This window comes from Apus apus, chromosome 3 (assembly GCF_020740795.1).
Source record: "Apus apus isolate bApuApu2 chromosome 3, bApuApu2.pri.cur, whole genome shotgun sequence".
NCBI classification, from domain to species: Eukaryota; Metazoa; Chordata; class Aves; order Apodiformes; family Apodidae; genus Apus; species Apus apus.
The window spans coordinates 109,141,595-109,156,248 of NC_067284.1; the positions used below are offsets into that span (position 1 = coordinate 109,141,595).

At 40.5% G+C, this 14,654-nt stretch overlaps 1 protein-coding gene across 2 annotated transcripts in view; it reads right to left on the bottom strand.

Annotated features, from left to right (window-relative positions):
- Positions 1 to 716: 716 nt before the first annotated feature.
- The window catches only part of CLIC5 (chloride intracellular channel 5), a 98,811-nt gene continuing 84,873 nt past the window's right edge, over positions 717 to 14,654 (bottom strand). Inside the window, exon 6 of one of the 2 annotated variants that reach the window (XM_051614790.1) lies at positions 717 to 1,006. In XM_051614790.1, coding sequence (XP_051470750.1) covers positions 1,004 to 1,006 — 3 coding nt within the window. In that variant the 3' untranslated portion in view covers positions 717 to 1,003. Of the gene's footprint in view, positions 1,007 to 8,158; positions 8,241 to 14,654 lie in introns of those variants that run through there. The other variant, XM_051614789.1, reaches the window with a different exon arrangement.

Genomic DNA, 14,654 nt, shown 5'->3' on the forward strand with positions numbered 1-14,654 from the left:
AGTTGCACCATGACGTGTCAGGTAAGCAGAACTCGCCTACCACTTGTGAGGCTGTCAGACCTGGGTGCTGCAGACCAGCTTCCTCTGAGCAGAGGAGGAGTACAACCCCTCAGTGGTTGGCACTTGTTTTTCCAGACAAATTTCAGATCAGAAGGTGGTTGTGGCATTTTGTTTATGGAGCAGCACCCTCTGCTTTGCAAGCCCCAGAGGGCAGCTGCTGAAAGAAGAGAGCACTGAGCAAACCTCTTAGAAGAAAAATAGGGAGCCCAGCACATTTCTTGCTTCCCTCCCAGTCACAGAATCATAGATTCATAGAATCATAGAATCATAGAATCATAGAATCATAGAATCATAGAATCATAGAGTAGTTTGGGTTGGAAGGGACCTTTAAGGTCATCTAGATCCAATGCCCCCGTGTGGGTAGGGACACCTCTCACTAGATCAGGCTGCTCAGAGCCCCATCTAACCTGCCTAAAACAGGCATTATTAACAGTATAGTCCATACTATGTTTAACATTTTTCTGGAATCTAGGGGCAGAATTCAAGTGTCTGTCTTCCTAAACCTGTTTGCAAGCAAAGTGCTGGACCAGCACTGGGTGTCAGCCTCAAAGCCACAAGATAACATCCCTGCCAGTGCCCATTTTTGCATCAAACTGTCCAAGCTACAGAGACAGGATACAACCTGAAGGCCATCTATATCCCTCTACTTTGCCATGCAAGATCAAACCCTGCTGGAGACCCTCCGGAGATTGACATTCTTTGGAACAGATTTTTTCCATGCTGAAAGTTTCTCTTCTCAGATAAAGTTGATATTCAGTCTTCTATGTGATGCATGTAGTTGTCAGTTCCTCTTTTATAATATAAGGAAAACAGTTCTTGCGTTTTAATGCCTGTAATCTCATCTCTGCAGACTTATCTTTTAGCACCAGAGCCTGCTTCTTCCTCTCTTTCTGTACATGTAACATAAGAAGACCTTGATTTTTGACTCAGACTTCTCATTTCCTCACTGTAGAAAAGAAAAAAAAAAAACAAAACACAAGTTATTTTGAGACTTTAATTAAGTTCCCACACTACAGAATTTCACATTTTTTTTCTCATATAAGTAGCAAAATTATACCAAAAGCAGGCAGTTGCTGTTCAGACATTATGTGTTTTACTTAAATGATATGTGTTACATGGTTCATTGTTTTATGTGCATTGCCTTTATTTTGCAACATTTTGACAAATGTCCTGATGGTTCTCAGCCCATTTTACTAACCCTGGTGATACCCATTCAAATCACCAAAAGTATTTTTTCTTAGCTTTCAATAGAAATAATTTTGAAAACTCTCACTTCTGCAGACAAATTAACAAAAGCATTTCTCAGTCAATCTCAAGAATGTGTGTGCAGAAATTTTGGTTACTATAGGGAACGTGATTGCCTAGTTTTTAACTGTGATAGTTCTGGCCTTAAAAGTGTGGCTTACATCCACATGAGAGAAAATTTTCTGTATAATTTTCAGTTACTTAGTCTATTTTAAGCTATTTGTTGATTTTTCCATCCTGGAAAAGGCTCTTTAAGGATGTTCTTTTGAGGCCAAGGGAATCCCATTCAGATCAGCCACATTGATAAAAATAAATTAAATGGGGTCAGGCCCGTTTTTCTGGTCCTGAGAGCAAATGTCACAGCGTGGCTTGTGTCCATGTCTTCTCCCTCGTTCCCAAAAACCACAGAGTGTCACTGTCTGCAGAGCTCACCAGGAACAGCATGTAGTGGTCAACTGGTACAGCCCAGTGAGTGCTTATTGGTACCCATCCAAAGTGTGCCAGAAAACACTTGGGTTCATACAGTCCTACGACTGATGGGGTGGAGCTTAAATCAGCCCCATGATATTAATGACCTTGTTTTCTCATCTTTATAATATTTTTATGGACAGAATTTTAAGGAAGGGTTGCTCCACCATACTTCCACTAAGCTGTGTTTATATTTTTTGATTTATTTTTTTTTAATTGCCCAATCTGTTCTTCTATTTGCAGCATATTTGCTGAGTTTGAGGGCAGAAGTTTACCAAATATTCTTGTTTGTTTGGTTTTTTTTTATTGAATAAAATATAAACCTAGAGATCTATACAGAGAGTCTCCTTTTTCATACTTTGGTTATGGACAATCCTCTGTCCACCTCTTTGCATGGACCCAGAAAATTTCGCTTCTAAATCCATTAATGGAGGCAAAGGTCAATACTGTTGTACTGGGCTCACTCACATAAATGCAGGAGTTGGGCAGCCCATGTGGACCTGGGTTTCAGCACAGTGGGCACATTTCCAGGCTTAGTGGCAAGTGCAGCAGGTAGATCTCATGAGACTCATGTCAGCAAACTCTATGGCTATCAAGTACTTTAAGATGTCTTTGAAGACTCAGCTGTGAATAATCATAACATTTCCACAAAATTAACATAATAATCTGTTCACCTTAACTGTGGAGCCAGAGGTGGCAGTGGCACTGAGTGGCAAGTGTGCTTGTGAAATCGGATAGCCCACACTGTAATTTGTAAAACTGGAGAGCTTGTTTGGCCATTGGATGAAATTGGAACAGCTTAACTTTGTGTCATCAGTCCTAATAACACTAAGAACACTTGCCAATAATCCTTGAAGTATTTTATAAAGCTGACAACTGCAATTAACACTAGTTTATAGGATAATAATTTGAGGCACAGAGAATTGAAATTTCTGCTATTAGGATTCATAGTCTGAGTTTTGCATGCCCTGCACACCAGACTGCTTTCTTGGTGATGTTAAGCCAAGTCCTCATTTTGGACCAGCAGATTCTGAGATCATGTCTTTTTCTACCCCAGTGCCCTTTCAATATTGTATGTATGGTGTCTGTCTGTAAAGGACTCACATTGATTGCTAAAAAACCCAATGTGTTGTTACTGGAATGTTATTTTACAGGTGAAAGGAAAGCAGGGAAACTTTTTGAATCATAGATTCACAGAATCATGGAATTGTTTTGGTTGGAAAAGATCTTTAAGATCATCAGTCCAGCTGTTAACCCAGCACTGCCAAGTCCACCACCATGCAGCAAGGTCACTTGTGAGGTCAATTTGTCTTTTCTAAACTGTCCAACTGCTCCAAGAGCTGTTGTTCTTTAGGGAGAGTGCCACAGGAAAACACAACACATTACGTAAACCCCTTAGACAGATAAGTTAACAAAAGTAATTAGCAGCTATGAAACAATCAACCAGCCCTACTCTTCCTCTAGGCCCAAGTGTTGCCTTCACCCTCTCAAGTAGCAGTAAGTAGGAACACAGCCAGACACACTGGGTTTAAAGGTTCAGTCACTTCCTCCTCCCCTGCCCAATGAAGAAGATGTCCAAAATATTTCCAAAGCAAATTATAATGGAGCCAACCACAAGAATGTCCTGCCATTTACAGTGGCTTGTACCATGCCAGTCTCACTGTTTTCCCTGTGGAGTGGAGCAGAAGAGTTACAGTGTGCTAAACTTCGACCTCAGCCCCGTCAGCCCTTTCTAGCCTCAGGAATCTCAGGGTAATTTATGACCAGCTGGTCTCTGTCTTTGTGGCCATCGAGGTAATTAGCAGTGTACTGGAGGGGACTTGCTAAAGGGGGAGAGCTGTGCACTTTGGATCACCCTCCATCACGGATGTGCTTAGAACACTTGGTGCCGAGTTTGCAGATAGACATGACATCCACACAGCACTGCTCCAAATTTAACACACAGCACTGGAAATCCAGGTGGACTATGATGGTGTCTCTTCTTACTTTCTGAAAGATTGGCTTTATCCAGAGTTGTTCAAGACCTTTATTTTGGCTTTGTTCAAAGCGTTTTGCAGTTCAAACATCCCATGTTTAACAATACAGAATCATAGAATAATTGAATGGTTTGGGTTGAAAGACACCTTACAGATCATCTAGATCCAAGCTCCTGCCAAGGGCAGAGACACCTTCCACTGGGTTAAGTTCCTCTGAGCCCCATCCAACCTGGTCTTGAACACTTCCAGGGAAGGGATAACCACAGCTTCTATGGGCAATCTGGGCCAGTGTCTCACCACCCTCACACTAATGAATTTCTTCCTAATATCTCATCTAAATCTCCCTTCTTTCAGTTTGAAACCATTGCCCCCTGGTCCTTTTGCTACATGCCCTTTTAAAAAGTCCCTCCCCAGCTTTGCTGTAGCCCATTCAGGTACTGGAAGGTGCTCCAGGGTCTCTCCAGAGTCTTCTCTACTCCAGGCTGAACAACCCCAACTTTCTCAGTTTGTCTTCATAAGGTGCTCCAGCCCTCTGATCACCTTCATGGCCCTCCTCTGGGGGGACTAACTGTGAATTTGTTACTTGGTAATCAAACAATCATTTAACAAATCAGACAAACATTTAACTATTTGGGTTTCAATTTTACAAATTGTGTTAATCTGTTTCCAAAACAGAGCCCCTCTCTCCTCCCAAAAAAACCAAACACAACACAAAAAAAACAACCAACGGAACAAAAACAAAACAACAAAAAAACTCCACACACAAAAAACCCAACATTGTTTTCCAGTATAAAACAAAACAAAACCCAAATAGGTGTTTCATTTAAAAAATCTACTATTTCTCTTCTCTGGAGCAGGGATTTGGAAGTCATCAAGGGGCTTACCCTACTGTCAGAGACATGCCTTTTCCTGCGAAAACCTTCTCCGGTGAAATTACCCGGTGAAATTATCCTACGAAATGAGCCTTTGGGAACTCTGAGGTCGCACACACTCCACAGAGACTTTTTTTCAAGTTTAACAGCTTTGGAGTTTCCTCCAGCCCTGAGCCAAATATGAGTTTCCAGATAATTTGCTGCTCTTGGCTGTGGAAGGGGTGCTGGGAAGGCTGGGGGAGCTGGGAGACGGGGATGCCTCTCATGTGCTCCCATTGCTCCTCCTGCTGGAGTCGAGTAGCATGAGGGAGGCTGCTGGGGAGAGAGATGGGACACACAGCAGCAAGGTGGGAGATGGGTAGAAGCAGAGCAAGGGAAAAGCCAGTGCCTTGAATATAGCTTTTGACCCAGTCTTTGCTGCTGGGGTTTACTGTTTAGGCTTTTCCCGCAGTTACTGAAGTTGGCAGTTTATACAGATTTTAAATGAAAAATGAACTTTCTGTGAAGCTTTATTGCTGTCAGCTGGAATTCAGATTACCAGGGAAATATAAGCACAAGTATTTGCAGCACCAAGAGCAGTAATGACAGCAAAAAAAGCAGATGGGGCCTCTCACACCACCCTTTTCTCCTCCTGTAGTCCCCTGGCCCATTTTCCCACGTCCTCACATGGTGCTGTCATGTGTCAGATCCTGAGGCTCTCTTCTTCGTGCTCACCCTTGAGACTAAAGATGCTAGATAAGAACGTGTAGAAGAGATTGGATGTGATGATTTAATTCAAGACACTGCTGTGGACCTTCTGCAATATGGAAGGTAAACTGAGGTTGCAAAGACTACGTAAACTGTAGTTTTTCCTAATTTCTTGCTTGACTTTGTGACCTAGAACTCTTGAAGCATGTGTTGTGTGCATGCATATGTATGCAATATACAATTTTTTCCCAGCTAATTTGTGTCTGGGTTAACACAGACGTCATACCCTCTAGTGTGAAAATGTACAACACACTGGGTAAAAACGCAGTCAGAAATGGCCATTTTGCTATGGGATGCAAAGCTGAGAGACACCACAAATAGCATAGCAAGAAGAGTTTTATGAATCCCATTGCTCAATAACCTAATGCAGCTTGTTCAAAGCCTCAGTGTGTGGATTCCTGTCTCCAGGCTCTCTTGCGGTCAAGGAAGTGTGAGGAGCCACAAATGACAGCATGTTCTTGGCAGCAACATGCAGGCTTTGCAAGCCTTGTAGGACTCTGGTACTTCAGGACATTCAGTTTTCATTCACTGCAGAAGTAAGAAGGCATGTGCCTTAATTTTTAATTATTTTTTTTCTCTGTCTCCTGCACTTCATGCACACCCTCTGGTTTGTTTGTGTGTGAGTCTGAGAATGAAAGAGGAAACTGATGGATTTAGCTGTTTCACATCACCTTTCAGGAGTATTATTAGATGGAAAATGAATTAAAAAAACCAAACAAAAACCATCAAGAAATAGAAAGGCATTTTTAGAAACTGAGGTGACAGACTGAACTGCCTGTGAGATGGCATCAAATTTGATATGGAGATATTTGAAATACAGAGGGGGACACAATTATTACATGTAGACAGAGGGCCGTAGGTGCTGGATATTCACTTGGAATTTCACTACAGCAGTTTTCTAGGCAAACAGCACTCACCAGAAGAAATCAATGCCTGAAGTCTTTTCTAATTGTAAAGACAAAAGCTTTTGTTTTGGACACTGTGTGAGAAGTCTTGCCTATTGGGATCATTGGTGAAAGGTGTACAGAAATTACTCCTGGTAAATGGGAGAGGACTAAAGCACAGATCTCTCATTTCAAGAGCAACGCTTCACTGTGCTGTGTGTGGCTGCTCTTTGAGACACTGGTGAGGATAAGCTCCTCCAGAGCTGGAGAATACCTGAGTTTCTTCTAGAGCTGGCTTAAACCAAGAAAACCAGGGTTAAAAAAAATACTCAAAGATCAAACTGAAAATTCTATTCCTTTAACCATGTCTTCCTAGCCAGTAACACATAACTAAAGTTAAAACTTCCTTTGGGAGACAGAGAGATTCAAAACTCTGCTTTGGATAGTGCAGAATTTGTATGGGGTTACGCACACAAGGTACATACAAAGAGCAAATGAGCTTAAAATTCAACAAGAGCAATTTAGGTTTGACAAGAGGACAAACCTTTTATATGCTAAGACAATGTATGGCTTGGGAATTTGAGTTTGTCGTCATGAGGTGTTTAGAACCACATGGATGTCATTCAGCCTTCTCTTCATCGTCTTTTCCAGACTTCCAGACTTGTACTACTCTAATTCTGAGATGTCACACGCACACACATAAAACTACATCAGAAGGGCATCAGTACAGGCTTCAAAATGTTCATAAAAACCAGACTTTACACTTCTCTGCACAATTTTCCTATCTCTATCCCCCTGCACACACGCATGATGAGATGTGCCAGCAGCATTATTGTTGCCTGTCTGTCAGCAGTACTGGTAACATCAGGGTTAGTTTGTACCCAGATGTCCTTGCCTAATATTCACCAGTATCACCCGTCCCAGCAATGTGTTCAACACAGAGGAGAGCTGATCAGGAGGGTTTCAGATCTGAGGAGGCTGCTGCAGGATACAGCATGAACTTTTCCATACAGCACTACAAATTCAGACCCAGAATCTTGCACAGGTAACAGTGGTGAGAATAACCAAGTGGCCTGTCTTTGATAATATGTGAGTATCTCAAATTCAGGCCCATACAAGGAGAGGAGGAGCTACAATGGCATAGTGTACTGACATGGGAACACCTACCAAAACAGACAAATCCATCAGTCTTAGGCTTGTTCTGTCAGATGTTATGATGGGATGGATTGAAGATGTACAAACGTAACAATGTTTCACCTCCTTGCTGCTATTGATGAGATTAAAGGTCCTTCAATAACAATAGAAAGAGACTGAAAGGATGCTGTAGACCTTTAGCTGAGGTGATCTTTGCTTTGAGTCTCCTTCTGCAAAGCTTAGACAAAGACCATCAGTTCTATCATGAACATTCTTGCCTTGTCACAGGTCAAGAAGCCAACAGATGCACATGACTTGTATGCGTAAGTATAGAGCTTTGCTTTTTAAATGCATTTTCTACCAGTAAGAGAAGAATTAGTGAGATTATAGAAACCAGAAGGACTGCTCATTTTGCAGGGCAAAATCTTTGAAATATTTAATCATTTATCTTTATTGTTTCAGTCAAAACAGTAAGGGTGCAATAGCACGTATAGTACACCTCTCTATGAATTTTCTAATGGATGTCAAGATTGCATCTATGGTTTCACAACCAGCTAGAATCTGCACTGCCTCAGAGAAACCACTTTGTCAAAGTGATGACTGCTTAGATGATTGGCCATAATTTGAGTCAACGCTTCCCCAGATACAGAGATGAAGAAGACACTACAATAATTCTCAAAAGTTTATTATATCAAGATTAGTGGATTAACTCCACTTTTGCAACAATTACCTCATTTTTTTGCAGCTCCATTGGTTCATTCAGCTCTGCTTCATTTGATACAAACTCAATGGGCAACTCTTCCATATCATTTTCCTGCTCCTATTGTTACTTGTTCATTAACAGAAACAGGAGCCTAAAGGAAAAAATGGTATGTGATGAGATAACTAAAGACTGCATCATAATTTACAATGCCAAAAGGCAATGTTCTGAAGTTGATTGACACCCTTAATTGTGGCATTTATCAGCTTTTAAGTGCTTGATGCTACATCTATAAAATGTTATTTTAGGTTGGTTGGATTCTTTATTTATTTTAAAATGTAATACTCTACGTCTCAAAAAAAAAATGCTCGTTCTTCCTTCCCCCTCTATGTTTCCTCAGGCACATCATGCTGACACTCACCTGGGTCGAGGGAAGAACTGAACTCTATTGATGCAGACTATGGACCAGCCACTATTAAAGCTAGAAGAGAAAGCAGTGGGAGTAAACCATCACCTTCTACCAGAGCTAGGTAGAGGTGAGAAAACTTCATCAGTCATTTTCACAGACATTTACAGACTTCAAAGGAATAATGAGCAACAGAAATGCTGGGAGTCATCCAGACTGCAACAGGGCTCATTCCTTCTTCCCCTTCCTTTCTGAAGTCTCCCACTCTCTTTCCTACTTCTGACTCTTTACCTAATTCCTTCTCCCCTAGATAGTCTCAAATAAAGCTGCTCAACCCACAGCATAAAAAATTTCTGGTGTCAAATTATGCTTGTGAGCATTTAATAATTCTCTGGATTGACTTACTGGAGAACATGAAGCCAGACAAATAGATATAAGTTCCCAAATAGGTGAACCACCACAAGGAGAACTATGCTTTTCTTTGACCTGCCAAATACCTGAAAACAATATTTCATATTCTCACTGTGTTCAAAAACTGCATTAAAAAAATATTTGGAACATTCTAAACTAAATTTACGAAAACTGGAATCAGCACTTGATCACACACATCAAAACCCCAAATAAACATGGGCACATATGACTCCACAGGACAGATGCTAATGGCATTTTTTCTGTAGTGGCTTTCTTTTTGGTCACTCATGTGGTGGAGAAGATAATTTTCAAGAAGTACAGTAAGTAAATTCAGTAAAGCCCAAGGAAGTGGGTATTGTCATCTGTTAACTACCATGTTAAGCTTTGAAGTTAGGAGAAGCCACAGTGCTCACCACACTGCCATGGTCAATTTCTGAGTGGTAATGTCTTCCTCCAGATGTCATTATGTCAGCCACTGTAATAATGGGCTCTCTCTCTAGCTTTGATGGTTTTTTTCCGATCAGTGTCTAGGATTTTATCGGAAGAGTCATGGACCTTAGGGGAAAAACTGCCAAAAACTTGTTGTGAAAGTTTGTGGGATCCGATTACTGTGGTGGAGAAGGGGTGAGAGTCCAGGACAACTTTAGACAAATCTGTCTAACTCAGTATATTTTTTACAGGTGGTCTGATTCCACAGAGTCTTGTTTCCCTGACAATAACAAAGTATTGCATCTTAATAGAAAGGCAATCACATAGCTGTATTCTGGCTCTACAGACTGGACCTTGTAGCAAAATCATTTTGTTCCTTTAAGATAGTAATTTTCTATGAATATTAAGGTACAGAGTTAAAAATAATATTTGTGAGAACAATGTTCTATGAATGACTAAATGTTCGTAAGCTATTTATTACTCAGATATAATGTACTGATAAAACATTATGGCTTGTGTTCAAATGTTTTTTATCCTTTATCTCTTTAACCTTGTTATCCTTTGAGTAACTCCCTTAGTGTAGAAACAAAGACTCTTTCAGGTCTGTTATGGCTGTGAAATAAAAATTTGCTGACTTAGATGCTCATTATCTCTATTAAAATATGATCCAGAGCTGGCCAAAAACCCCACGTCCTGTCCATTACTATATTACCCTTACAGAGCTACTCACCTACTGTCAAACTGGAGGACCATAAGATGACAAGAAACTATGTTTTTGTACCCTATGCTCAGCTCCAGGCCCTTGACCACAACACCATCCTTCTCTTAAATCATTCACATTTGGTTTTGGTTATCCAAAATCTCATTGATGAGGTTTCTGCATAAGCAGCAAAGTGCCAGCACTGGGCTCGAAGTAGCAGTTAACTGGACTGTTCCAACCCTAACGGCTTCTGTGGGTTTGAATCATTATTAATGAGGGCAGGATTTGCCCTCCTATTACTTGGCCTACAAAAGGATTTCAGTGTTCAGTGCTTGGGAGGGATGGGTAAGGGTTAGAAGGAGGGTGAAGGCATGGATTTGTACAAGTCAGCTACATGGTCCTTTTGTGCAGTATTTCAGATGGTAAAATCTCATGCTCAGTCATTCCTCAAATGGGGAATCCAAAAAATGAGGATCCAAAATTGATCTTGCATCAAGATCTTCAGGATAATAAAAGCTGCTTCTTAACAGCAATCCATGTGTAGCCATATGTTTCAGCCAAGGCTTGCAGGAAGCCTGCATGGTGATTATCCTTGAACTCAGGTGAAAATAGTCTGTAGGTCTGGACAGAGTCTGGCTTCCAGCCTAACTTCCTTCAGGACACATGCTCTGGCAATCCATGAGGAATAAACAATTTTTAATTCAACAAATCTTGGTAATTTGCACCTAGGAACTACCTGAAAGAGATTTTGGTGAGTTGATACCTACTTTCAATAACCATAGAAGCTGAGAATTCCAGAAGTAAAATCAAAACTGATGTGCAGGTTTTCAAGGCAGAAAAGTGAGAAGGTGCAGGCAGCAAACAGATAGCTAAGACTGATAGGATTTCAGTTCATGTCAAAACTAAAGGAAAGCAGAAAAGTGATTCAATAAGTAAAGAATTTAGAAATAAGATGAAATTGATGCTACTCAGCAAGTTCAAATTAACCTGATTCTCTCTTGAAACAACACATTTGATCTATAATATCCTCTGAGATATATGAGATATCTAGGCTTTTGTAAGGTCAGTTGACTGTGCCACCATTCTCTTTCAACCATGAACACTGCAGAGTCTCACTAGCACATACATTAAATGGATTAAGAAATTATTAGCTAACAGATCTCAGAAATAGGAATGTCAACAGGAAATTCGTTTTGAATAAGGTGCATCCACTGGCCTCCTACAGGGCTTGGTATAATGTGTCATGTCATTCAGTGCTTTGATCATTGTTCTGAAAACAAGTACAAAAATTGCTGCTCATAAAATTTTCAGATTACACAAAGTTTTCCAGGTGGTTAAATAATAAATGAAGACAGAGCCTCAATACCAAGTGATATAGATCATTCAGTAACCTCATTCCAGTCAAGCAAAAGATTGTTTAGCAGATACAGATGTAAGTATAGATCTAGAAATAAGTAATGTAGACTGTGCACAGGATCTTCAGACCAGCAACAGATGCTTTTCTGGAAAATATGGATAATTACATGAAAGTAATACTTTGGCCAGGCAAGATATCACCCAGGACAGAGGTAATGAAGTAAACTGCAACAGTCTGTTATTTACAGAGCACATTATTTAAATGTTTTCAGTTTTAGACCACAAGAAACACAGATATACACTTTAAATAAAGATCTCTGAGTAGAAATAGTCACTCTGGACTCTCTTTATAATCACAGAATCATGGAACAGTTTGGGTTGGAAGGGACCTTCAAAGATGATCAGACCAACTTCCGCCTGCCATGGGCAGGGACATCTTCCACTAGACCAGGTTGCTCAAAGCCCCATTCATGCTGGCCTTGAACACTTCTGATGATGGGACATCCGCAGCTTCTCTGGGCAACCTGTTCCGGTGTCTCACTACCCTCATAATAAAAAGATTTCTTCTTTATGTTCAGTCTAAGTTTACCCTCTTTCAGTTTAAAATTGTTGACCCTTGTTCTGCCACTACAGGAACTACTAAAAAGTCTCTCTCTACCTTTCTTATAAGCCCTCTTTATAAGTTGAAAAGCCACAATAAGGTTTTCCTGAAGAGATCTCTTCTCCAGGCTGAACAATCCCAGTTCTCTCCATAGTCAATAAGGAGAGATGCATTTTAAAGTCAAGATAATTTTTTTCCAAATATTGATAACAAAAATAAGCTAGATGTAGCAATCCCCAAGAGATCCTACTTCTTCCCTTTGTTTATAGAAGGTGCCTGGCCTGACTATCCTAGATATAGATATGCTAACTGTAGCTTTCTAAAGCTCTACAGGATAAATCCCACCTAAAGTGACAACAAAGGAAACAAATTCTCTTGAAGTCAGGAGACATTAACATATCTCTTACAAAATTATGCCTTCAGAACCATATATATTAGGAATAACTCAGTCCACTGTTAAAGAATCTCAAATTCAAATGACAATTTATTTTGGGAGATAGTCTGCAAAGTGATGAAAGGGTGCTGTTTTCAGAAGCAGTTTGTCCCAATTTCACCATGCACTTTTTGAATCACAGACTGTGTACCCCTCAGGTGGGGTTTACTTAATCAGCAGCCACCTTCAAAGTCTCATATTTAATTCATATGATGATATTGCAGATTGAGTGAAACGTTGTTTTCATGGGATTAATGCCATTAGTTTTCTCTTAAAATCCATTCTTCAAAGTGAAATTCAACAATAACATCAATGTATTTGGACTGGTGGAGACTTCAGGATGTCTTTATCACAAACTCAACAGCATCTGTCCTTCAACCAAGTCTACTGACATTTCCAATGATGAGGAAGGGAGAATGGCAGTTCTGTTCACCCCTACGTGTCTGGCTTGCTTCCCTATGTGACATCATTGCTCATTCCCTACTCCAGCATAATCGACCAGGTCAGTAGTTATTGCAAGCTTCACCCATTCCAGATTCCACCCTTAACCCTCCAAAATGAGTCTTTTATAGTTAAATGATTCTCTTATTAGGTAAAATAAACATGAAAATAATGTCAAATTAAAATAAAACAAAGTAGCATGAAGTTAAATTCAGGCTGACACTGAGCAAACAGTCTGGCAGGAATCATTATACCCTTTTGGAAACAGGCATTGATATCAGAGCATGGATCCAATTAGTTTCAACTGAGAGGACCCATCCTGCTCCTGGCTCCCTGAAGCTTAAATCTCACAGTTTAGATGTTAATTTAGAGTTAGGGACAATCCTCCTGCAGCTGCCATCTGCAGGAACTCAAGAAACCTGCAAACTGGGTTCTGAGGCCAAAACAACAAAATAAAGTTATTGAAAAGTATGTAATTTATTGTTTTCAAGGATCTTTAAGACCCCTGGTCATATAAATGCTCAAGAGCTCTTGGCCTCTATGAAGGCCTGGAGAGAGAGTCAAACCTAAGTCAGCTTCACCAAGTCCAAGGACTGGTCTTCATATCTGGAGCCAGCAGGCAGTCCAATGTACACAGAAGAAAAATGAGTGAAAAGGGAAGTAAGAGGGCTGCTCTGCCACTGCTGAAGAAAAGTGCTAGACTGTTCTTTCCTGCTGTTGGTAGTTGGGCTCCACAAGTCATTTAGTTAGATGCAATACCAGACCACTGCTACAACCACTCTGTGGCTTTCTTGCTACTGCTGGTTACCTCAATCCAACAGATATGAAACAATGCACAAAGTGATGGGAAAGAGCAAGGAAGCAGTATGGAGTAAGCTTTTGGCTTTAGGAAACTTTCTGCTTTTCAGACAAAAGCTCCCTTTTTGGAGTTGTGGTATTATATAGGGAAGACACAAAACCACAGAAGTAACCTAGTGATGCCAGTTCAGGATCCATCTGGACATGGGGTCCCTCACTGGGCACAGCTATTACTGCTGCCACCCAAATACAAACCTCAGAAGAGGAGGGAAAGTACATTTTCCAGTGAAGATGAGCTTGGTCAAGCTCAGTGAGGAGACAACGTCTTTCAGCCTCACTTGGAAGAGTAATTCTCAGCAAAGCTTGTAGATTTGAAACCACCTTTTCAACCACATCCAGGGTGTGTATAACATGAGGTAGGTCCTTACTACTTTGCAAACATACCACTATCCTGAGAACTGGCAGTGGTCCTCAGAGTTATGACAAGGGGTGACCTTTTAATATCCTGGCCCAACAGAACTCAGCACCATCGCAGCAGCTACCTGTCATGAAGCAACCAGAAGCACCACAAATCAGATTTGTGCAGTTCTTGATTTTTTGAGCAGTGAGAAACAAGAAGAGTGTCAGGATGCTATTTCAAATACTCGGCTCTTTGTTTACATTTTGGAGGGCAAATATAGACATTAAATTATTTTTTTATTTAAGTCTATTTGAAAAATCTCAAAGCAAATGAAGTCATAACATGGTATACCCATACTGTTCTTCTGAATTCTGTGCATTTGGTGGCAGTTTTCAGCTCAGTCTCTCTGCTACATCCTAAATCACTAACGTGCATAATAAAGGTCCCTTTCAGCCCAATGAAAAACAGACATAGATTTTTAATTATCAAACTGTTGACTCTGAAATTTAGGCAACAGTGATTTAAAAACAAAATCAAAGCTGATGTCACCATCTCTGCCAAATGAGAATGGCTCAATCAAAACTTGGCATAAT